The sequence below is a fragment of the Rhipicephalus microplus genome, chromosome 3 (assembly GCF_043290135.1).
Source record: "Rhipicephalus microplus isolate Deutch F79 chromosome 3, USDA_Rmic, whole genome shotgun sequence".
Taxonomy (NCBI): Eukaryota; Metazoa; Arthropoda; class Arachnida; order Ixodida; family Ixodidae; genus Rhipicephalus; species Rhipicephalus microplus.
Window position 1 is genome coordinate 555923 of NC_134702.1, and position 24461 is coordinate 580383.

The window sequence follows — 24461 nt, forward strand, 5'->3', positions numbered from 1 at the left end:
CGGTGCACCCGGTCGCACTCTTGTGTCTGATTCGCATCGTAAAATCACGATTATTAACCGGTGCAGCCATGGGGGACCACCCCGCCGCGGTGGTCTAGTGGCTAAGGTACTCGGCTGCTGACCCGCAGGTCAGAAGTTCAAATCCCGGCTGCGGCGGCTGCATTTTCGATGACAGCGGAAATGTTGTAGGCCCGTGTGCTCAGATTTGGGTGCACGTTAAAGAACCCCAGGTGGTCGAAATTTCCGCAGCCCTCCACTCTTATTATCATATGGTCGTTTTGGGACATTAAACCCCACATATCAATCATCCATCAGCCATGGGGGACGATGCAAGAAAGGCCAGCGCACGCATTATACCTGTGACGTCAAAACGATTGCAGCACTGGCCTCTCTAGTAGAGGCACTCGCGGCAAATACTCGGTGACAACTTTTCTAAGCACTGAGGGGAAAGCTACGGGGGCGGAGCCATGAATCACAGCGCGAGCGCGTCTCGTAACGCTATTGAGTGACGGGGCGCACCATCAGCGTTTCATGCATGTAGACGAAGACGCCGCTTAGCGTTTGAGGTGCATGTAAAAAGTCGGGACTTTTTATGCATTCAAAAACACGAAATAACAACAGATAAATGAAAAGAAATACGATTATCTTACAAGTGTGACCTGCGTCCTGTCTGAAATTGCTCTACGTAAAAAATAAAGGAGGAGCATTCATATTTCATGCTGAAAGTACGGGCGCTACTTTGGAACAACATTGAATGGTGGCAGGATGCACGTGATTTGGCTCCATAAACTTCCTTTCAAAGCCAAGAAAAGTTGTCGCCCAGTATAGTTCGCTGTATCCATAGCACTGCTGCCCAACCCTCGCTAAACTTTGCTAAAACCAAGGAGGTTGCGCCCAGCAAGATTAACGTGGCAACCCTTTCTGGTCAGGCAGTGCTCAAAGTGCGTCCTTCTGATAGTTTTTTTTTAAAATAAGCATCAAATTCAAAGCAAATTTGATTAAAGAATAAGTCATCAATACCCATCTCTGTAAGGTGTTTCATCAGAAACAACCACCTCTTTAGTTATGATTAACGTGCGCGGATTTGCCCCTCAATTGAAAAGGATGCGCGCGTGCCGCTCCTCTAGTACAGCCGTGGAAGTGGCTACCTACATTTACAACGACTACTACATACATCGCGGGCGCACGACCGACGGAATAGGGAGCTTCGCCCCCAAAATGACCGAGCAGGCCGATACAAGAGGACAGGGCGCTAACTTCCAACTAAGCTTTATTCACAAATCGTATCAAATATGTACACTTGCGCAAGCAGACAAAGTAAAAATATCGCCGAGGTCGCAACGTAACATACTAAATATTCATGGGCTGCTTGATTATGGAAGGACAATTCGTGTTCAGCCAACGAAGGGGTGCTGATACGTGTGTTTTGCTATGCAATGCACTTGAATGATTTCTCGAGTGATTTGTGAATGGTGCTCTTTTACCACTTCACATCGGTCAGAAAAGGGGGAATATCCACAACCACGGCGGTGAATTCGTCCTTGCATTGCTTTGTGCACAATGTGGTGCTCCTTTCGTCTTTCATTGAGGCAGCGCCCAGTTTGGGCAATATGACAGTGGTATCGAGTGAACAGCACGGCTTTCACATGGTACTAACAGCGTTTGGTGGAGCAAACAGTGGCACGTAATTTGAGGGCAAGGAGGATTAAAACAATGGCAGCATATCCACGGAGTGAATGATGGAGAGTGGGGCGAAGAATTCGTCCGTCCATTCATTCTTGCTTCCGTCCGTCCACGCGTCCATCAGTGTGACCGTCCATGCGTCCATCAGCCCGTCCGTGCGTGCGTCTGTTGGTGCGTCTGTTCCGGCGTTCGTCCATGCAGCCGCCCCTGCGTCCGTTCATGCGTCCATCCATGCATCTGTCTATGTGTCCGTTCGTCCATCTATTCAACACACCAAGTACCACCATCTCGCATCTTTTCATCATATATTTTCCATATAGAAGCACCGCCATCCAGCGGACATTCCAAGGACTGATTGATTTGTGGGGTTTAACGTCCCAAAACCACCGACATTCCAAGGACTAAACGAGAGGTGGCACACGCACACTTTCTTACGGCTTGCGCTTCGGGTCCACTTCCCACCTTTAACCACATCGAGTTCATGATATATACTAGTTCACTGTATTCATGGCACTGCGGCCGAACGCTCGCTAAACCTTTCGAAACCAAGGAGGTTACGCCCAGCGAGTATGACGTAGCAAACTTTTTCAGTCAGATAGTGCTCAATGTACATGCCAATGGCTGCTAATGGGAAATGAGAGGCGGAGAATTCGGCTTTTACTTTCTTACGGCTTGCGCTTCGTATCTACTTCCCATCTTTAACCACTTCGAGTTCATTCATGGTATATACAAGTTCATTGTATTCATGGCACTGCAGCTCAACGCTCGCTAAACCTTTCTAAAGCTAAGGAGGTTACACCCAGCGACTATAACGTAGCAACCCTTTCTTGTCAGATAGTGCTCAATATACAAGCCAATGGCTGCAAATGGTGATCGCAGCCTGCGTGTTAACTAAAAGCCGAATGCTCCTGTCTCTCATTCCCCATTAGCAGCCATTAACATGTACATTGAGCACTATTTTTTATTGTTCAACAACGCACAGAAGAAGTCTCTCACCGGCACCACCTTGGAGGTCAAAATGTTATACTTGTTACAGACTACGAGAGACGAACGGGTGCCGTATAAGGAGCTTCGCCCCTAAAAAATGCTGGAGTATAAATTATTGCACACGAGTGAAGCCGTACCTGCCGTAAAATAGCGGCCACGGCAGCCATCACCAGGGCCCTATGAACTGAAGGAGCGTTTTCCCCACACGTCCGATAAGGTGAACGTGGTAACTTTTTCGGGCAATATAGTGCTTAAGGAGCGTTCTTGTGTTACTGGTTTTCTTTAGTAAGCCTCGAATTGAAGGCAAATTTTATGGGAGAGTAAGTCGACAATACTCGTCCCTGTAAGTCATTTCCTCGGAAAAAAAATGGCAGCATATCGACGGATTGAATGATGGAGAGTGGGGCGAAGCATTCGTCCATCCATGCGTCCGTCTGTGTGACCGTCCATGCGTCTGTTCATGCGCCCATACCTGCGTTCGTTCATGCATCCGCCCCTGCGTCCGTTCATGCGTCGATCCATGCATCTGTCTGTGTGTCCGTTCGTCCATCTATTCAATACTCCAAGTCCCACCATCTCGCATCTTTTTATCTTATATTCCCCATATAGAAGCACCGCCATTCAGTAGACATTCCAAGGACTAAACGAGAGGTGGCACACGCACACTTTCTTACGGCTTGCGCTTCGGGTCTACTTCCCACCTTCAACCACCTTGAGTTCATGGTATATACTAGTTCACTGTATTCATGGCACTGCGGCCCAATCCTCGCTAAACCTTTCTAAAACCAAGGAGGTTACGCCCAGCGAGTATAACGCAGCAACCTTTTCCTGTCAGATAGTGCTCAATGTACATGCCAGTGGCTGCTAATGTGAAATGAGAGACAGGAGGATTCAGCTTTTAATTTCTTACGGCTTGCGCTTCGTATCTGCTTCCCCCCTTTAACCACCTCGAATTCATTCGTGGTATATACTAGTTCATTGTATTCATGGCCCTGCGGCTCAACGCTCGCTAAACCTTTCTAAAACAAAGGAGGTTACACCCAGCGAGTATAATGTAGCAACCCTTTCTTGTCCGATAGTGCTCAATGTACATGCCAATGGCTGCTAATGGAGATCGCAGCGTGCGCGTTGACTAAAAGCCGAATGCTCTTGTCTCTCATTCCCCATTAGCAGCCATTGGCATGTACATTGAGCACTATTTTTTATTGTTAAATAACGCACAGAAAAAATCTCTCACCGGCACCACCATGGAGGCCAAATGTTATACCTATTCCGGGTATGTGCCACTGGTGGTTACGTACTACGAGGGACGCACAAGCCACGCCATAAGGAGCTTCGCCCCTAAAACTTTATTTTAATATATAAGTAACGTGTTCTTTAGACTAACAGATCAAGATCACATGATTTTCAAGTGGGCACCGCCAAGAAAGAGCAAGTTTCTGAGATCTTTGGAGGGCAAACGATGCCTTCACAATTTCTGGCAAAGCATTGCGGGAGCTTCCACTCCAGCAATTTTTCAAACCTTTTTTGTTTGAGAGGATGCACTGCTTTTCAAAGCTGCTGCAGCTTGTACGGCGCCGAAAGTACCACTTTCACGATACCTTTCTCTCATATCTTCTTTTTTTTTTCTATAGGAAATGTCATGAACCTAACGTAAAACTGCAGGTCTTTTACGGTTATCTGATTGCGGCTCAGCCTCAGTGTTGCGGTCTTTCTTTGTCTGTTTGAATAACTTTTCAGCGATAGATGATAGCAGGGTAGCTGGGTTGCCAGCACTCAAAAGCCGTTCAGCTTGAGCTGCTAAACTGCGCTGCATGACGTGATGACATGATTTCATAAGGCAGTTGATGAAATGAAGATTAGCGATGCTATATTTTATGCGATTGGTGAATAAAGCTTAGTTGTAAGTTAGCGCTCTGTCCTGTTCTGTCGGTCTGCTCAGCGATCTCTTTATCGTAATGCGCTACACCAGTGTGGCAGCTTGGGCTAGTTGGTATGGCACGACGATAGTTATAGCGCGAGAACAAAACGACGACACAGAGACAAGAAGGACACGGAAGACACGAGCGCTCGTGTCTTATAGCGCTCGTGTCTTTCGTGTCCTTTTTTTCTCTGTATTATTGTTTTGTTCTCGCGCTATAACTATTGTCATGCGCTACGCCAGTTCAAGTATGATGAAGCCACTCATCCAAACTTGAACACTTTTGTTAGCAGAGCAATATGTGCGCTGGCTGTACAAACCATTGAAACATGTGTTCACAAAACTAAAAGATTGCACACCTGAGGATGATCAGTGCGAGATCATCTGCATGTAATCCACCCTTCGATCAAAACTCGTCAGGCGAGAGGTTTATTGGAAAAAATAAAGCAGGCACTCGCCTTGTAAGAAAAAGAAAGATATGTTGACGTTTCGGGGCCTCTATGGTTCCTTGTTCGCAATGAAAAAGAGAATGCAAGAGGGCGTGACTATTGTATGAGTGGCGCAGAGTTGACATCTCGGAGAGATTACCCCACGTCTGGCTAATCGCATTTGTGGTCGTTTGAACGTGGACTGATTCTAATAAAAATAGCTTTGTCGCAGAATCCCAGTCGATGATTTGGTTATTGTTGAAATGTAGTGGAGCATACGCACCAACGCGTATGCGCCTTCGGAAGACAACAAAAAGCCCGTGCTCTGTTTGCGCGAGAGTTTGTGCCGCCTCTGCCAGACTTGCCGTACGCCCACTTTCCGTTGCGACCTCGCTGCGACTTCTCGGCTCGAATAAACGTCGTCACATTTGGTGGAGGCTGCTGAGATCCCCAAGAAGACCTGGAGCTGCGCTCTCGCAAGTTGCCTGAAAGACTACCGCGAAACATGACTGACGCAGTCGCCAACCAGCCCGTCCCAGCCCAGCCAGCACCATCGGCTGCCCCGTCTACCTGCCCCGGCGCTACTCGCCAGCGGGACCCACCAATCTTCAGCGGAAGTGGTGAGCAAGACGTCGAAGACTGGCTGTCCTTGTACGAACGCGTAAGCGTCAGCAACAAGTGGGACGACGACTCTAAACTCGCTTACGTTATATTTTACATGGCAGACGTAGCTAAGCTTTGGTTTACCAACCGCGAAACCGCCATCGCCAACTGGTCCTCCTTTAAGACCCTCGTAACAGAAGCGTTCGGCCGACCAGAGGTCCGCAAGCTCCGCGCTGACCAGCGTCTGCGCCACAGAGCCCAGCAGCCTGGCGAAACGTTTACGAGTTACATTGAGGATGTGCTCGACCTCTGCAGGCGTGTTAACCCATCTATGCCCGAAGAAGAGAAAATTCGGCAGATTCTCAAGGGTATTGAGGATGGCGCATTCCAGATGTTGCTAGCGAAAAGCCCGACCTCGGTGGCAATCCTCGTAAGCCTGTGCCAGAGCTTCGATGAATTACGCCGTCAGCGTTCCATCGCCCGACAGAGTGTCTCACCACCAGATTCGATCTCGGCTGTCGCACTCGCAAATGTCAACGTTCGCCAAGAAAGTCTGTCCAACCAGATCAAAGACTTCATCAGGGAGGAAGCCGCCCGACAGCTCTCCCTGCTGCCGCATAGCGACGCGCCCACCGCAAGTCTGCCTTCGACACTGCAGCAGGCCATACGCAGTGAAATTTGCGATGTGCTACCTACAGTGCAGGCCCCTTACGCATGCACTTCAGCAGCATCTAATCTCTCAGATGTCAGCTACGCACCACCTGCACCATCTTCACCTCTCAGCTACGCAGCTGTGGTTGCGCGACCCCCACCGCATCCAGTATCCTTATCGGCTCCACCTCCTCCGGCAGCACCTCCGGTTTACAGGCCCTCACCTCGCTTTTTCCGTCCATCTAATGAGTGGCCCACCCATGACAACCGTCCTGTCTGCTTCGCGTGTGGCATCGCTGGCCACATTGCACGCTACTGCCGCCGCCGTCCCACACCTGAGTACGCCTACTTTGGAACTCCTACCTATGCGTCGCAGCAGGCCACCACGTCTGCATACGAACAGAGGCACTCTGACTCGGATCGTCGCCCATCAACTTCTCGTTTCCCATCTCCTCGTCGCCGATCGCCATCTCCTATGCGTCGTAGACCACCTCCTGAGGAGGGAAACTAATCAGTGCAGTTCCAGAGGCAAGAACTGCAACTTCTGCGCAATTATCAAGGCCTCCATTTTCGCCGCGGAATGTTGTTGATGTCAATGTTGAGGGAGCCGCCACACAAGCGTTAATTGATACTGGGGCCGCCGTTTCTGTGATGAACGCAAAATTTTGTTGCAAACTGAAGAAAGTGACCACATCTCTCTGTGGCATCGTGCTGTCCATGGCTAGCGCGCAACGCATTCAGCCCTCGTCTGTGTGTACGGCGCGCGTCGTCATCCAAGACGTTTTGTACATCGTCCAATTTTTTGTACTACCATCTTGCTCTCATGACCTCATCCTGGGTTGGGATTTCTTATCAGGTCATGAAGCTATCATCGATTGTTGCCGTGCGGAAGTGTCCCTAGTGCCAAGTTGTGAATTTCCACCACCCGACCATTCACCACTGCTCTGCAAACTCATCGCTGACGACGACATCACCTTGCCTCCGGAAGCTTCAGTCCCTATTAGCCTTTCATGTGTGGCGCAACCTGACGCCACGGTGGTGTTTACGCCATCCCCTGTTTTTACTGAACGCAAGGGCATCGTGCTCCCATTTGCCGTTCTTACGATTGCGAATGGTTTAACCGTAATGCTGGTTACCAACCACTGCAACTACCCCATTGGCTTGTTTCGTGGTGAAACGTTAGGATATGTGCAACCTGTCGACCATATCAATGATATTATTCTTCCCGACGAAACGCCATGTCAGATTGCCGCAATCATTCAGGCGTCTGAGCCATCAAGCTCACCAGCCTTCGACAATGCTATTGACGCAGACCTTCCCCCCTCGCATCGCAGCCAACTTGTTGCTCTCCTTAACAAGTTTCACTCTTCTTTCGACTTTCAGAAACCTGCTTTGGGCCACACCACGACTGTCACTCATACTATTGACACCGGCTCACATTCGCCTCTGCGACAGCGTCCTTACCACGTTTCTGCCGAAGAGCGCCGCGTCATTACGGAGCAAGTAGATGACATTCTTAAACGTGGAGTCATACAGCCTTCTCAAAGCGCTTGGTCGTCACCCGTGGTTCTGGTAAAAAAAAAGATGGAACCGTTCGATTTTGCGTGGACTATCGCCGCTTAAACAAGATTACAAAGAAAGACGTCTACCCGCTACCACGAATAGACGATGCTCTTGACTGTTTACAAGGCGCCGAGTACTTCACATCCTTGGATCTGCGTTCTGGGTATTGGCAGGTGCCAATGGCTGAATGTGATCGCCTTAAAACAGCCTTTGTAACGCCGGATGGCCTGTATGAGTTCAAAGTCATGCCATTTGAGCTCTGCAACGCGCCTGCGACGTTTGAACGCATGATAGATACCATATTGCGGGCCCACAAGTGGAAAACTTGCTTGTGTTACCTAGATGACATCGTAGTCTTTTCAGCTGATTTCCCAACACATCTTCGTCGTCTCCACGAGATTCTGACGTGTCTAGGTTCTGCAGGCCTACAACTTAACACCAAGAAGTGCCACTTCGCAGCCCGAAAACTAACCATCTTGGGACACGTCATCACAAGAGACGGTGTTCTTCCGGACCCCGATAAGCTTCGAGCTGTCGCTGACTTCCCAATGCCCACATCACTGAAAGCCCTAAGAAGTTTCGTTGGTCTTTGCTCTTACTTTCGTCGCTTCGTGCGCAACTTCGCGTCCATCATTGCACCTCTGACTAGTCTGCTTTCCAACAGCAAAGGTATATCTGCATGGTCACCTGCATGTGACGACGCATTTCACCAGCTGCGCCGCCTGCTGACCTCGCCAGCTATTCTTTGCCACTACGACCCCACTGCTGCCACAGAAGTTCACACTGATGCATGCGGCGTTGGTCTTGGCGCAGTTTTGGCACAACGGAAAGGCACCCAAACCGAATACGTAGTCGCTTATGTAAGTCGCGCTCTTAAGAAGGCTGAATTGAATTACTCCGTGACAGAGAAGGAGTGTTTGGCCATACTCTGGGCGCTTACGAAGTTTCGCCCGTACCTTTAAGGCCGTCCTTTCGACGTGGTCACAGACCACCACGCTCTATGTTGGCTGTCCACCTTGAAAGACCCGTCCGGACGTCTGGGCCGTTGGGCACTTCGATTGCAGGAATACGACATCCGTGTCGTATATCGTTCCGGTCGCAAGCATGCGGACGCTGGTGCACTTTCCCGATCGCCATTAACACCAGATGTGGCTTCTCTGTCACCTCCTTTTACCACCTTGTCACCACTCGACAGCACTGACATGCTTTCGGAGCAGCGTAAAGACCCATACCTTGCCTTGTTAGTCGACTACGTTACCGATCCGTCTTCTGTCCCTTCCACGAGAGCGCTGCGCCGGCAAGCAGCCCACTTTGCCTTACGTGACAACATTCTGTACCGCCGCAACTACACGCCTAGTGGTCGGAAGTGGCTCCTTGCTGTCCCAACTCATATGCGCTCTGACATCTGCATGAATTTCCATGCAGATCCCCAAAGTGCTCACGCAGGTGTCCTGAAAACCTACGAAAGGCTGCGCCAACGCTATTACTGGCGAGGAATGTATCGTTTTGTGCAGAAATACGTTCAGTCTTGCACCACTTGCCAACAGAACAAAACACCTGCGCGGCACCTTACTGGCATGTTACAGCCGCTCCCGTGCCCGGCTCGCCCATTCGACCGCGTGGGTATAGACCTCTATGGCCCCCTCCCATATAGTAGCTCTGGAAACCGGTGGATTATTGTCGGAGTCGATCATCTGACACGCTACGCTGAGACTGCAGCTCTACCGGCAGCGACCGCCCACGAAGTTGCACTCTTCATTCTCCGCAGCTTCATTCTACGCCATGGTGCTCCGCGGGAATTACTCAGTGATAGGGGTCGAGTGTTCCTGTCGGAGGTCATCCAAGCTATCCTCGCTGAATGCAACATTATCCACCGTAAATCTACCGCATACTTCCACAGACAAATGGTCTTACTGAGCGGCTCAACCGCACACTTGGTGACATGCTGAGGATGTACACCTCCTCCGACCACACTAACTGGGACGCTGTATTGCCCTTTGTTACCTTCGCTTATAACACCGCGACGCAAGCGACTACCGGTTTTTCCCCGTTCTTTCTATTGTACGGCCGCGAACCTTCCCACCCACTCGACACTATACTACCGTACCGCCCTGATGCATCTGAGTGCTCCCCGCTTTCGGAAGTCGCCAGATACGCTGAAGACTGCCGTCAGTTGGCTCGGTCTCTGACAAGTGAGGCTCAAGGTCTACAAAAGACTCGACACGACGACGCTCACCGCATAGCTCCTACATTTCGTGCTGGCTCCCTTGTGTGGCTTTGGGTGCCCCGCACGTTCCTGGTCTGTCTTCTAAACTTCTGGCCCGGTACCATGGTCCGTACCGTGTCATTGACGCGACCTCCCCGGTGAATTACATCATCGAGCCGTTAACACAATCACCAGATTTGCGCCGTCGAGGACGCGAGACCGTACACGTCGACCGTCTCAAGCCCTACTACGACCCCCTCAATGTGCCTACTCCCTGAGTCGCCAGGATGGCTACCCTTCACCCCGAGGGTATTGCAGTGGAGCATACGCACCAACGCGTATGCGCCTTCGGAAGACAACGAAAAGCCCGTGCTCTGTTTGCGCGAGAGTTTGTGCCGCCTCTGCCAGACTTGCCGTACGCCCACTTTCCGTTGCGACCTCGCTGCGACTTCTCGGCTCGAATAAACGTCGTCACAAAATAATGACCCGCCAAGGCGTTCGAGCTTGCATTGCCTTTCTTGACATCGCGTTCTGGTGCTGCTGGACTCACAATTTAACACACTTTCAGCTGTGTAGGATGCGTCACTATCTTTGCATAATTATCGTGTGGATAACTCCTGGAAATCTTTCCGACGGTCTTTCATATCTCTCTCTCTCTCTCTCACACACACACACACACACACACACACACACACACACACACACACACACACACACAAACACACACATACACACACACACACACACACACACACACACACACACACACACACAGGCGCGCGCGCGCGCGAGTTTGTTAAAATTTTTAGACAGAGATTGACAGACCCTAGCTTTGCCCTAAATAATGCGATCAAGCAGGACTGGCGGAAAACGTGGTTCACGAGCGCCGGCTTGCAAAATCAACAGTGGCTCTATGTTTACAAATAGATATGTATTATGTATGTAACGAATTTCGGATCATTTATAAGACTCCTCTTGGTCCAACCTTGTCCCGCGTCAGGCGTTATCTTTTGGGAGGTTAAACCACAGATATCAATCAATCAGGCGTGATCAGCAGTATCTTCCCAATAGTGTAGTGGGTGGTGCTGTCGCATAGGAGTACATACAAATTGCAGTTGAGAGAGGATATTCTAGATGGCGCTGTACCGCTACTTTCCGATTGGCTGCTTCGAGGGCTGTGCTGGGGTGCGCGGGAAACGAGTGCCTCTCTGTGTCCTGGGGCGTTGCCGTACGTGGAGGATCATTGGTGAAGCATGAATGAAGCGGAGCGGCGGGCGCGGAGGGCCGAGGTGGCCCATGCACGTCACAAGACAGACAGACAGACAGACAGACAGACAGACAGACAGACAGACAGACAGACAGACAGACAGACAGACAGACAGACAGACAGACAAACAGACAGACAGACAGACAGACAGGCAGACAGACAGATAGATAGATAGATAGATAGGTAGATAGATAGATAGATAGATAGGTAGATAGATAGATAGATAGATAGATAGATAGATAGATAGATAGATAGATAGATAGATAGATAGATAGATAGATAGATAGACGCTAAATGTGCCTGCAATGCGCAAAGAAGTGTTTCGGATTTAAAAGGGCACTCAACCGTTTCAGACTGAGGCATGTGTCGGACACCGCGCGTCGCCCCACATTAGCGTAGGAGAAAACAAAACGAGAGGCCGACGTCCAGTGTCCAGACGTACGAGGAGAAGTGTTACGGCTCTTTTTTGAAATAGAGCCAAATGCGGAAACCGAAACTGGGCTGAATTTTATGGTAGGGTAGAGCGCACCTAAGTATCGTCTAAAACAAGTGTAATCAAAATGAGGCCATTCCTGGTCGTGTACTAAAAAAGGCGGTTCCTAATAAAAACAGTATGAACTTGTTTCGAACTGAGCGAAATTCAATAAAGCAGCTCGGCGTCAACCATGATGACTAAGACATTCGACATGGTCTCATCTAATCTGCTTCATTTGTGCCCTAGTTGCTTTGTCATCGTGTTTACGCAATCAGTTTTGCTAGGGCGAGTTAGCACTTACCGAAGGACATGATAGTCTGGGACGAAACTCGAGTGTAAAGAGCAAGAGGCATTATCTCTTGGTGTCTATTTTGTTAGAGTTTAGCACTACATTATCATTTCTTCTATCGCTCCAAGATTGTTTGTTTGAAATAAAGGACATATGAAATGAAGATATCGGGCACCAAACTATTTATCAAAGAAAAAAAAAGTGATCAGAAATTGCAAGGCATGAAACGAGCTCAGAAGAAGAAGAAGAGCAGAAGAATTTTTCAAGGCCTTTGATAGACGCCAAAGAGAAGAAAACACAGCCTAGAATAGTTGCCAGCAAGGACCACTCGCTCTTCGAGTCTAGTCATCAGCATTACACTCTTGCGACGAAGCATGGCGCGGATGGAAGCACATGAAAGATGCTAATTTTAGGATAAGTACAACTGTAGAATACATTAGAATAATTTTACAGTTGCTTTACAAGCTTTATGCCCCTGTCCCACATACACTTGTAGCGAGTACGCTTCGCCACGAGTGTCATAGGCGCGCTGTCACACGAGAAAGCTTTGTGTCACTCGTTGCAAAGTTGCCGGCAAGTGTGTTTCCCACCCTCACTTCGCTGCGACAAAGTGTGGCCTCGGTACCAGTGGCTTGCGAAGAAATGCGCTGTTGCATCAGGCGGCACTCAGACTATTTTTAATCACTGCTTTCATTATAAGGATTATTGATATGTAGTAAAATAAATCATACATCCGCAAAAAACCTCGCTACTCTGGCCCTCGGGCAGTTTGCGGCCCCGTCCGCTAGGGGCATGCGGCAGCACAGCATGTGCTGCCGCATGCCGCATACAGGATGAAGGGGTGCGGGGGGAACTGCAGAATAGGTTTCGGAAACACAAGATGTTGGAAGACAATCTGTTCTCACTGACGCAGTGCATCGAAATAGCAGAAAAGGAACACAGGCCGCCGTGGCTGGCATTTTTGGATATCAAGGGAGCGTACGATAGCGTGGTTCAGGAGGACTTGTGGGGAATACTGGACACACTAGGTGTGAAAGATGGAGTCACTAATCTTTTAAAGGATCTCAATAAAGGTAACAAGACAGTTACAAAGTGGCAAAAACAGGTATCCAAGCCTGCAGAGGTAAACAGGGGGGGGGGGGGCTTAGGCAGGGGTGTCTTCTGTCATTCATGTCCTTGTTATTCATGATGTACCTACAAGGATTAGAGGCCGAATTAGAGGGAAGTGGACTGGGCTTCAACCTCTTTTTCGTCAAACAAGGAAACTCATTGAACAGACACTATCAACGTTGATGTACGCAGATGATATAGTGCTAATGGCCGACAAGAAGGGAGATTTGCAGAGATTGATGGACATCTGCGGTAATGAGGGAGGTTGGTTAGATTTCAGATTCAGTAAGGAAAAATCAGCAGTCATGATTTTATTTATTTATTTATTTATTTGATTGTTTATTTATTTATTTATCTATTTATGCTATAGCCACAGCGCCACATGGTATTACAGGGGGGGGGGGGGCAAACAAAAATTCAAAGCATACAGTTGGTAACAATCGCTAGCAGCATCAGCAAAACAATTAAATACAAGAAAATCACGAATGTACACTAATGTGCACCTTAGTGAATCATTGTACAAAAATTAAAAAAAGTGAGACTGCAAGTAAACAAGAATACATTTCTTAATTTAACAATGAAGTGTATTACAGTGATAAAAGCATAATTACATGAACAAGAATGCACAATAAAGGAAAACACAATTACAAGCATATAGCAATCATCACTAGCAGTAACATGAGTGAACAGCAACTCTAATACAAGAAGAATTATTTTAGCAGTGAAAAAAATATGTCATTTTCAATGATAATGAAGGTAGTGAGCTTAGAATACAGGAGGTCACGCTAGAGATAACAGATAAATACACATATCTGGGCGTATGGATAAGCAATGGGACCGAGTACCTAAGGGAACACAAAATATACGTGACGACTAAAGGTAACAGGAATGCAGCGGTGATGAAAAACAGGGCACTGTGGAATTACAATAGGTATGTTATTGTGAGAGGAATATGGAAAGGGGTCATGGTTTCTGGTCTGATGTTCGGCAATGCGGTCTTGTGCATGAGATCGCAAGTTCAAGCAAGATTAGAAATTAAGCAACGTGGAATAGGTAGGCTTGCCTTAGGAACTCACGGGAATACATCAAATCAGGGAGTACAAGGCGATATGGGATGGACATCGTTTGAGGGCAGGGAAGCTAGCAGCAAGATAAAATTTGCGAAGCGAGTGAAAGAAATGGGAAAGGAGCGTTGGGCTAGGAAGGTATTCAGATACTTGTGCATGAAGAATGTCGATACAAAATGGAGAAAGCAAACCAGTAAATTGACTGGTAAATACTTAGAAAACATCAGGGGGCCAAACGAAAAGAATTATCGGTTAAGAAGAAGGGGAAGGAAGCTGAGACTAATATGTGGAGAATCAGCATGATTAAGAAGTCCGCACTAGAAATCTATCGATTTTTTTAAGCAGGAAATTGCCAAGGAAAGGATCTATTATAATACTCGGGGTAGTTCTCTACTGTTTGAAACCAGGACGGGAGTATTGCTAACCGAGGCATATCGGGCCAAAATACGAAGGGTAGACATGGTATGCAGTGCGTTTGGACAAAAGGAAACTGCCGAACGCTTGATAATGTTCTGTAAAGGGCTTCACCCTATAGTTCAGGATAATGGCACAGAGTTTTTCAAAGCACTGGGGTTTAGGGACAGGGAGGGCAAAATAGTCTTTAAGTGGGTAGAAATAACTAGAAGGAGGTTATCTGATTGGTGGCTAAAGTCAAGGCACGAGTAAAAATTAAACCCTTCACTGCAAAGTACGAGTCCTCAACGTCCCTATTTCAAGGGAAAAAAGAATAAATATAGTTTTTGGTTCACTAAGTATTACGGCTTGGTGGCGTTAGCCACCGCCTGATCTGAAGGGTATAGCAATATCAATCCATGCATCCATGTGCAATGGCTGCGTCCGTCGCGTTATTTACTAGGCAGAGACTGCTGCGCCGCGCGGCGCTCGAGCCACCTCCACACAGAAACGGCTGCTACGCCACACGGAAGTGACGTCACGCACTCTTCCGGTTTGGCACTTCGTTTCCTCAGTCGGAGTGTCGAGCATTACTGTCTAGGCGTAACGATAGAAGCCGTTAAAGTTTCTTCGTGGCGTACAAAAATAAAATAATATAAAGTTGCGTCTAAGCGTGACAACAATACAAAACCGGCTTGTCATGGCTGTGGCGTAGTTGGCTGGCGCGGCACTTGAAGGACGGGGGAGGTCAGTGGCTCGAACCACCGACCTCACCATGGGCATCTACAGTCTTTGTTTTTCTTTTTTTTGTGTTCGAGCAAGCATTCTTTTAACATTTCCGCGTCCTAATCGGCCTCGCACTAGCCTGACTTGTTGCTGGTGGCCCTGTCAACAGGCCCTTTGATATTTAAAATGTGATGACCCTCGCACGATTGGCTATATTTGTTATAATAAAGTGTTTTACGAATTATTGCTCTTAATCGGCGAGACGCAAAAGGACCCGAAAAGTTGAAATGCAGCTGGCTGCATTGGTTTCTTTATGATATGCGTTAGGAATGTTGATTTCCAAGGTTTAACAACAAAGGTTTGATGACACAAAGGTGCACTGCATTGTAGACCCGCCGAATATGCATCAGGAAACTGTTTTATGTCGCTCAGCATCACCTGACGAGATAACCGGCAGGCCGCTTCAAAATACTGACGTGCCACCGTAGGCGATCAGCACTTGCTAAACGATGTTCAAGGGCAAGTGCTTACTGCCTACAAAACACAATTGCTGAATAACGTGCTCGGCCTGTGGCAGCACGGGAGCATATACGTTGCAACGAATGAGAGCGGCCGTACGTGTTCGCACTTAGCAAAACAGCCTGCAATGCATTAGCTTTGGCCTTCGCAGATCACAGGCTTCGAACACTTCGCAGACGCACTGGAGTTTCATGCATGTGCGCCCGGACATATACACGCGTGAGCTGTGCAAAAGCATTGATTTCATCGTCGACCTTGCCCTTTGCGACAACTCGGCAGCAAGGACACTTTCACCTTCGACAACACTACGCTTGGCATTGCAATCTAGAAAATGCAGTGCGTCCGACAACATTAATACGCACTTCATACTAAAAAAAAACCTTATAGCGCACACACTCGGATGAAGCTGTGGTGCGGCGGGCGGCTGCGCTAGCTCCAACACCCAGCAATTCCATGAGGCAGCGATGACACCGGGTTCTCCTCGGCCATGAATTTCCCGGTGTTTTTAATACTGTTGTTACCGTCACTACACATTGCACCTACCATCTGCTGTTTACCTTTCGCAGCCGCTGCGCCCATGGCGCCCTCTGTATTTAGAATGCTTGTGATATGTGTTTATTTAACAAATATAAGCTAATTGACTGGTCAAACACCTGCTTAGTAATATTTTTGTAGGTTTAACATATTGTCGCAGTGCAACGTGAACAAAAGATGACAGCAGCTTACGGCAGCGAAAAGAGCGTGTTCAGGATCAGCTGTACAGCAAGCCGCTTGCTTCGTTGTCGTCCCGAAAACCGCCTGACCCACTAGCTGGAATCTACAAATCATTCCTATCATCGTTCTTTTTCCTATAAACACGTGTCACTTGCCCATCCTTATAGGAGCATCGCCCCGATGCTGATTCATACCCACAGTATTTTTTTAACGTGTAGTCAGTCGCTGACATACGGCTTCATACGCGCTACATGCACAAGTTCTGGCTGGTGCTGGCGATGCCTCGGGCATCGGGGACTGTCGGAGACGACCTCGAAGGTGACGTTACTTAGCTGGCGCGATACTCGGTGTGGCTCGAAATATCGCCTTAGCAGCTTCTCGGACAGTCCACGTTTTTTTTACGGGTGTCCAAACCTACACTCTGTCACCGATTTTGTACGTTGCAGTTCTATGGCGAGCATTGTAGCGGCCTGCGTCGTAGTCTGGACGGTAGCGGATCCGTAAGCGGGCGAGCTGCCTAGCTTCTTCCGCGCGTTCAGTGAACACGTCAGCGCCTGTGTCGGTAGCGTCCCATTCATGTGGCAACATCACATCCAGCATTGTCCGTACCTCCCGTCCGTGAACCAAGCTGAATGGAGTCATGCGAGTTGTTTTTTGTTTAGCCGTATTGTATGCGAACGTGATATAGGGTAAACTTTCGTCCCAATTCTTATGATGGACATCCACATTCATCGACAGCATGTCTTCAATCGTCTTGTTGAGGAACTACGTTTGTCCATTCGTTTGCGGGTGGTACGCAGTGGTGTTATGGTGAGTCGTTCCACTAAGCATCAGGACGTGGTCTAAAAGAGCTGCCATAAATGCTGTTCCACGGTCTGTTATCACGATAGTCGGGACCCCGTGGCGTAGCACAATATTTTCTATGAAAAATCTCGCCACTTCTGCTGCGGTGCTCTTTTGGATAGCTTTTGTTTCGGCACACCTGGTTAGGTAGTGTCTCGCGACTATAGCCCAGCAATTCCCTGCAGTAGAAGTAGGAATGGGTCCAAAATATCCATTCCTATCTGGTCAAATTGTGTACGTGGAACCTGAACTTGTTGCAGCTGACTGGCGGGTCTCTTTGGAGGTGACTTGCGTCGCTGGCAATCGAGGCAAGTGTGAATGTGGTGCTTGACGGCTGTTGTGAGTCATGGCCAGTAGTATCCCCACTGCACTCTTGCCAATGTGCGAGTGTAGCCTAAATGGCCAGACGTCGGCTCGTTGTGACATGCTTGAAGCACTTAAGTTCGAAGGGGTGTAGAAATAACGAGCAAATAGGGAGCTCCGATAGATGAAAAGTTTCTTTTGTAGAGGACGCCATTGCGTAAGCAAAACGACGATGATGTCCTTGCAAAGACTCTGGGTGCCCTCGAAGAACGTTTGTCCACGTAATTGATGAAATCAAGTAATTCAGGGTCGCCTCGTTGTTGTTGGGCAATCGTGGACGCGTCGAGAACACCTAGGAAGGCCATATAGTCGTCGTCAGAAAGAGAGGCTGACTGTACTGGTGATCGAGACAGGCAGTTGGCGTCCGTATGGCGCTTTCCAGACTTGTGTATGAGCATCATAACGAACTCTTGTAACTTCATACTCCACCGCGCTAATCGGCAGGTTGGATCTCTTAAATTAGTCAACCAACAGAGTGAATGATGGTCACTTATAACTTTGAAAGGGCGGCCATACAAATATGGGCGAAATTTCAAAACTGCCCAGACCACGGCGAGGCATTCTTTCTCATTTGTTGAATAATTGGCCTCAGCGCGTTAGCGTGCTGCTTGCGCAGGCGATCACTCGTTCTGTGTCTTCTTGCCACTGCACAAGCACAGCTCCGAGGACTACATTGCTTGCGTCAGTGTGAAGCATTGTTAGCGCTTGCTCGTCGAAGTGAGCAAGCACTGGAGGTGTTTGAAGACGTTGGCGGAGGTCGTTAAACGCTGCTTGCTGTTCGTCGTTCCACTCAAAAGTGGCGTCGTCTGTAGTGAGGCGAGTTAATGGCGACGCAATCCGTGTGAAGTCGGCGATGAACCGGCGATAGTAGGCGCATAGGCCCAGAAAGCGCCTGACAGCTTTCTTATCAAACGGTACTGGGAACTGTGCCACGGCCGCGAGGTTTTCGGGATCAGGCCGAACGCCGGTGCAGCTGACGGCATGACCAAGAAATAGCAGTTCTTCAAAACAAAAGTGGCATTTCTCTGGTTTCAATGTGAGGCCCGCGGAGCGTATGGCTCGTAAAACAACTTCTAGCCTTTTGAGATGCTCGTCAAAAGTTGGGGAACACTATGACGTCGTCTAGATAAACTAAACAGGTCTTCCATTTTAACCCTGAAAGTACAGTGTACGTCCATGAGCCTTTGAAAAGTAGCGGGCGCTGAGCACAGACCGATGGGCAGAACTTTAAATTCATATAAACCATTCAGCGTCACAAAAGCGGTTTTTTGCCGATCTCTTGGGTCTACCTCGATCTGCCATTATCCGCTTCTGAGGCCCATTGAAGAAAAGTAGCGAGCGTTTGGAAGCCTATCGAGGGAGTCATCAATACGTGGAAGCGAATACACATCTTTCTTAGTCACTTGATTCAGCTTCCTGTAGTCCACGCAAAAACGCAGGGTACCGTCCTTTTTCCTAACTGGTACTACAGGCGATGCCCACGGGCTCTGTGATGGCTGAATCACATTCTTCAAGCATTTTAGCGACTTGTTGCTGTATCACTTCCCGTTCCTTTGGAGCCACACGATAAGGATTCTGGTGTATAGGCCTTGCTGCGTCGTGGGTAATTATTCGATGCTTTGTTAGCGGCGTTTGACCGACCCGTGGCGTCAATGAAAAGCAGTCCTGGAATTCAGCTAGCAGCTCAAGAAGTCTCGTTCGATCGTCCCTTGACAACGTAGTACCAACGTCAAGATTAGGTACTGATTCTTCTTGAGGTGCTTCGGCTAGGGCCGATAAACTGCCTTGGATATCTGCAGCATTGTCAAAGTAAGCGACGGCTGTACCCTTCGGGAGGTGTCGGCGCTCAGCACTGAAGTTAGTGAGCAGCAAGTTTGTGCGTCCCGCAGTGACAGTGACTAGACCTCGAGCAACTGAAATACCGTGGCTAAATATCAGCGAGCTTATTTGGTCGGCAATACCGTCGCCGTCAAACGGCTCATACCCTGCCACCGAAACAAGCGTACACGATCGTGGCGGGACGACCACATCGTCATCCGTCAGACGCAAAGGCCCTGAACGAGACGTATGTCTCGGCTCTGAACAATCGACTAAAGAAGGGCTGTTGTGACGATACGTAATGACACTGTCAGGGACGTTGATGACGGCGCCATGTTCTCTCAAGAAATCCATTCCGATAATCAGGTCTTTACAGCATGAAGCGAGAACGACGAACGTCGCCACGAAAGTAGAGCCACCGATGTCGAGCCTTGCTGTGCACATTCCAACAGGCATCAGTGATTGGCCGCCTGCCGTCCTTAAGTGAGGGCCCGTCCACGCTTTCTTTACTTTCTTGAGGCGTACGGCAAGGTCATCACTGATAACAGAGAAGTCAGCCCCGGTGTCGACTAAAGCTTTGACTTGCTGTCCGCCCACAAGAACGGTAAGGCCTGGGGTCACAGTTTCGTCAGTATTACGTCTTGTCGGCTTTACAGCGTCCTGGGGTGGGAGTAATGGGGGCTTTTTTTCTTCGTCTTGACAGCCTGCAACCTTACCCCCTGAGGTCACCGCCTTCAGTTTCCCCGGTGTGGGCTGGGTGACTTCGCTCCTCTTGTGTCGGTAAAAGTGCGGCGCTGCAACGATGGTGACTGGGCAGGAGGAGAGCGTGGTCGATGTCGAAAGCCCGGCTCTTAATCAGTTATAATCTCGTCCTCGTTGTTACGGCGGCCGTCGAATGGGGGTCGAGGCACCAGAGGTCCTTAAGAACCAACATCGCCACGGCGGGATACGTAGTCATTGGCATGTCGATTGTGAAACCGTGGCCTGAGAAAGCGATACGGATCGGCGCGGTGCCAGCAATAGTGGGCTATGTGGCCTACACCTCCACAGTTGAAACAGAGTAGACGCCTGCGACAGTGCGCCAGGTGTCTGTTTGGCGAAGCTGTGGATGCTGTGATGACTCCTCACGTGATGAAGGCCATGGCAGGCCAGAAGACGACTGGTCGTATGGGGGCTGGATGGGTGGGTGCCACGATGTCTCTCCCTGTGGTGGTGACCAAGAAACAGTTGCATGTGGCAGGTAGTATGAAGGCGGAGCGTGTGGGGAACTTCGAAGGGTGGCGGCGTACGTCATGGGACGTTGCTCGGGTCAGAATCAGCTGTCGAGAATGCTTGGCGGATTTCGTCGCGCACGACTTGAGCGACAGATGCCGTGGGTGTATCCACTACCGGAGTCCGCAACCTTTGCAGTTCTTCACGAACAATCTCTCTAATCATGTCACGCAAGGAGCTATGACTTTCAAACGTCACAGCGGTGGCCAGAATTTGGGGGCTACTGCACAAGTGGTCATATTGTCGGCAGCGTTAGTGAAGTGCCCGCTCGATAGCTGACGCTTCTTTGATGAAGTTCTCTACAGTGCTTGGCGGATTGCGCAAAAGTCCGGCGAACAGCTGCTGTTTCACGGCACGCATTAGGTAGCGCAACTTCCTATCTTCGGTCATCTGCGGGTCAGCCCTCCGAAATAAACGTGTCATGTCTTCGGCGAACATGGCGACCGTTTCATTGGGTTTTTGGACCCTTAGCTCTAGTAGTTGGTGGGCGCGGTCACGTCTGTCGACATTGGCAAAAGTTTCAACCATCTGCTGGTGGACGTCGGTCCATGTGGACAGGCTGCCTTCTCTGTTCTCGTACCAAGTACGAGCGCTGTCATCCAGATAGAAGTAGGCCCAGCCGAGCTTTTCCTGAGCAGACCACTGGTTGACCTTCGCAACACGGTCATAGTGATTTAACCAGTCTTCTACATCTTCGTGTGCGCCACCACCAAAGCGTTCCGGCTCCAGCGATTGAAAAAAAAAACGTTACCTGGGATGGAGCGGGTGGACTGGTGCCGAGAAGTATAGGCTGGGCACTGGTGTTAGCCATTTCTAGATGCCTTGTAGAGGGCTTCTGCGAGGGGTTGAAGTCTGGAGGAAGACCTCGTAGTCGACGGCTGAATCGATGGACAGGGGTTGCAATAGGCACGTCCGGGCTTGATGAACGACTCCCACTAGGGGTGTGAAGCATTGGTCAGCGCCGCGGCCCAGCTCCTCCACCAGTGTCGCAGTGCAACGCGAACAAAAGATGACAGCAGCTTACGGCATCGAAAAGAGCGTGTTCAGGATCAGCTGTACAGCAAGCCGCTTGCTTCGTTGTCGTCGCCGAAAACCGCCTGACCCACTAGCTGGAATGTAAAAAACTTTCCTGTCATCGTTCTTTTTCATATAAACACGTGTCAATATTATATAATGATAATTTATGAACAATAGCTTTTGGTAATATTTTTGAAAGTGACGTCACTTCCGTGCGGCGCAGGAGTCGCTTTTGTGCGGTGCTGGCTGCTACGCCACGCGGCGCAGGAGACACTGCCCATTTACTTCCAGCCGCACTTCCACATGTACATGTGAGTCGTTCTTTAGTCGTTTGCGATGACGTTCGCTACTGGTGCTACTTCCATAAAGACAACGTGGTCCGAGACATGAACGCAAAAGTAATATGTTGCGCTACAAGTCCGTCAATGGCCACTGCCATCATTCTAAAGCACGTTTGGCTTTCTTGTGTAGCAGCGAACCACCAAAATTGTACTTAGTGGGCGCACTCGCTCAAAGTGCTCTTAAGTTACCACGTGTGACAGGGGTATAATTCAAGCCCAAATGAAGTGCTACAATATATAGGAGCCAAATACGACAAACTTTACTCCTGAATACCGACAACTTTGGGCTATCTACATTTCAGCGACATTTGAGGTATTCAGAGGAGATGGACGTACTGGCAAAAAATTGTTTGAGCAGGCTCGACTATATTGTCAGTAGCAGAAAAGTGCTTTTTTCTCAGTTTCAGTTCAAATTGAATTTGGCTACCTTAGAAAGAAAACGCCACAAGTCTTGCTATTTAAAAAAAAAACATGCATTGATTGGGCAAACTATAGCAATACTACCGAGCACATAAGTTGTGTGTACTTTAGGCCCGTGTGCTCAGATTTTCGTGCACGTTAAAGAACCTCAGGTGGTCGAAACTTTCGGAGCCCTCCACTACGGCGTCTATCATAATCAAATCGTGGTCTTGGGACGTCAAACCCCACAAATCAATCAATCAATGAAATCAATCAAGTTGTGTGTATTTTGCCGACCAAAGAGTGAGCGATTATCGATGGTTTGCAAATTACGTGCTCCGTGGAATAATATTTTCCTGAGAAGTTCACGTGTTCTTTTATCGGCAGTGGTTTCTCACTGCTTATGAAGCGTCGGGAAATAGAATCCACAGTTGAAGACTCGTTGCAGGTAGTGCTCAAATTCTGCAGTCAGAAGAGTAAGTAGTCGTGCGGCAAATTAGCGCGATGGGGAGGGACGTAAAACGACGAGCTGTGGATGAGATACTAATTAATGTTTAACGCTGAATGCGAATATATAATACAGAAACGTGAACATTCTGTCGGGCATGTGCCGTGGCACGTCATGAGAACACCTCGGAGAATCACCTTATAAAGTTTTAAAGGTCAAGAAGCATGGAATTCTTAATAATGCAATCCTGTAGAAACCGTGCTTAAGAAGGGCAAACTAAACAATATCCTTGCGTTCCTCTGCACAGTTCACGTTGTAGCTTTTCGGAAACAACGACAGTGTTGAACAATTCAGGCGCATTTGATACAATCTAGTATAAATGCGTGTTTGGGGCTGCGCAGTGACTTTTCACCTGTGTTACGTTGCCGCTTCATATGGACTCGAACAATACGACAATGTCTTACCACGTAAAACGCTGCGAGGACAATGAGTCTCTCCGTCGTGCAGAGTGGCTTGGTGCACATGATGCCGACGAGACGTTCTGCTTAACAGCCCTTGAGTGACACTTCAACACAAGAACTTAGGCAGGCTACGTGGCTTGATTGCTTGTTCCCCTTTTCTGGCTCTTACCCACTAAGTGGGATCGACCAAAAAGCGACCGGTTAATCTAAGTGAACGAAAATGCGGCAGGTACCACGTACCGTGGTAATCAATGTTAGGCGAAGCCTGTGATGGGAAGGTGACCATGTAGTAATTTTTTATTGAGCGACAGGTCATGAAATGATGCTACATATATTGTGAGCATGACAAGCGAATAACTGTTGACTCTTTTTACATATCATCATCTGTACATTTTCCTCATGTGTAAATATCATCATCAGTGTGATTCATAAGTGGTGAACGGTGCTTCTCGTTCCCCCAAGTCCTCTCGCCCGTTCTCGCTCCACTCGGGTCGTGACGTAGCACCCTCTGCCATGGCCGCCCAAGAAAATCCCGGCCCGCCCACCACCACTGTCCTTCTGCAGCATTCATCTACCGCTCTGCCCAACAACACCCACCTGCGTGGTCCTCCTGTGTTATTCGGTCTCCGAGGGGATCATGTAGAAGACTGCATCCAAACGTACGACCTCGTCCGCTATATGAACACGTGGAACAATCCACAGAAGCTTCGCAGAGTCCTCTCTTACTTGTTCGATGTTGTTAAAACTTGGTTCTGAAACCACCCACAGGATCTTCCCGACTGGGAAGCTTTCGCGCAGCAACTTCGTCAAACTTACGGCTGCCCTAACAGTTACGCTGAGGCAGCAAAAAAGAACGTATGCAGCTGCTGGGTGAATCTTACACCTCATATATTGAGG

At 48.8% G+C, this 24461-nt stretch overlaps 1 protein-coding gene across 2 annotated transcripts in view; it reads right to left on the reverse strand.

The window, feature by feature from the left end:
- Window positions 1-24461, reverse strand: part of LOC119184597 (uncharacterized) — a 328559-nt gene that overhangs the window by 124504 nt on the left and 179594 nt on the right. The window contains exon 1 of one of the 2 annotated variants that reach the window (XM_075888703.1): window positions 23568-23706. The exons of the other annotated variant lie outside the window; for it this stretch is intronic. Within the exon in view, the coding sequence (XP_075744818.1) occupies window positions 23568-23627 (60 nt within the window). The 5' untranslated portion in view covers window positions 23628-23706. Of the gene's footprint in view, window positions 1-23567; window positions 23707-24461 lie in introns of those variants that run through there. 2 annotated transcript variants of the gene reach the window in all.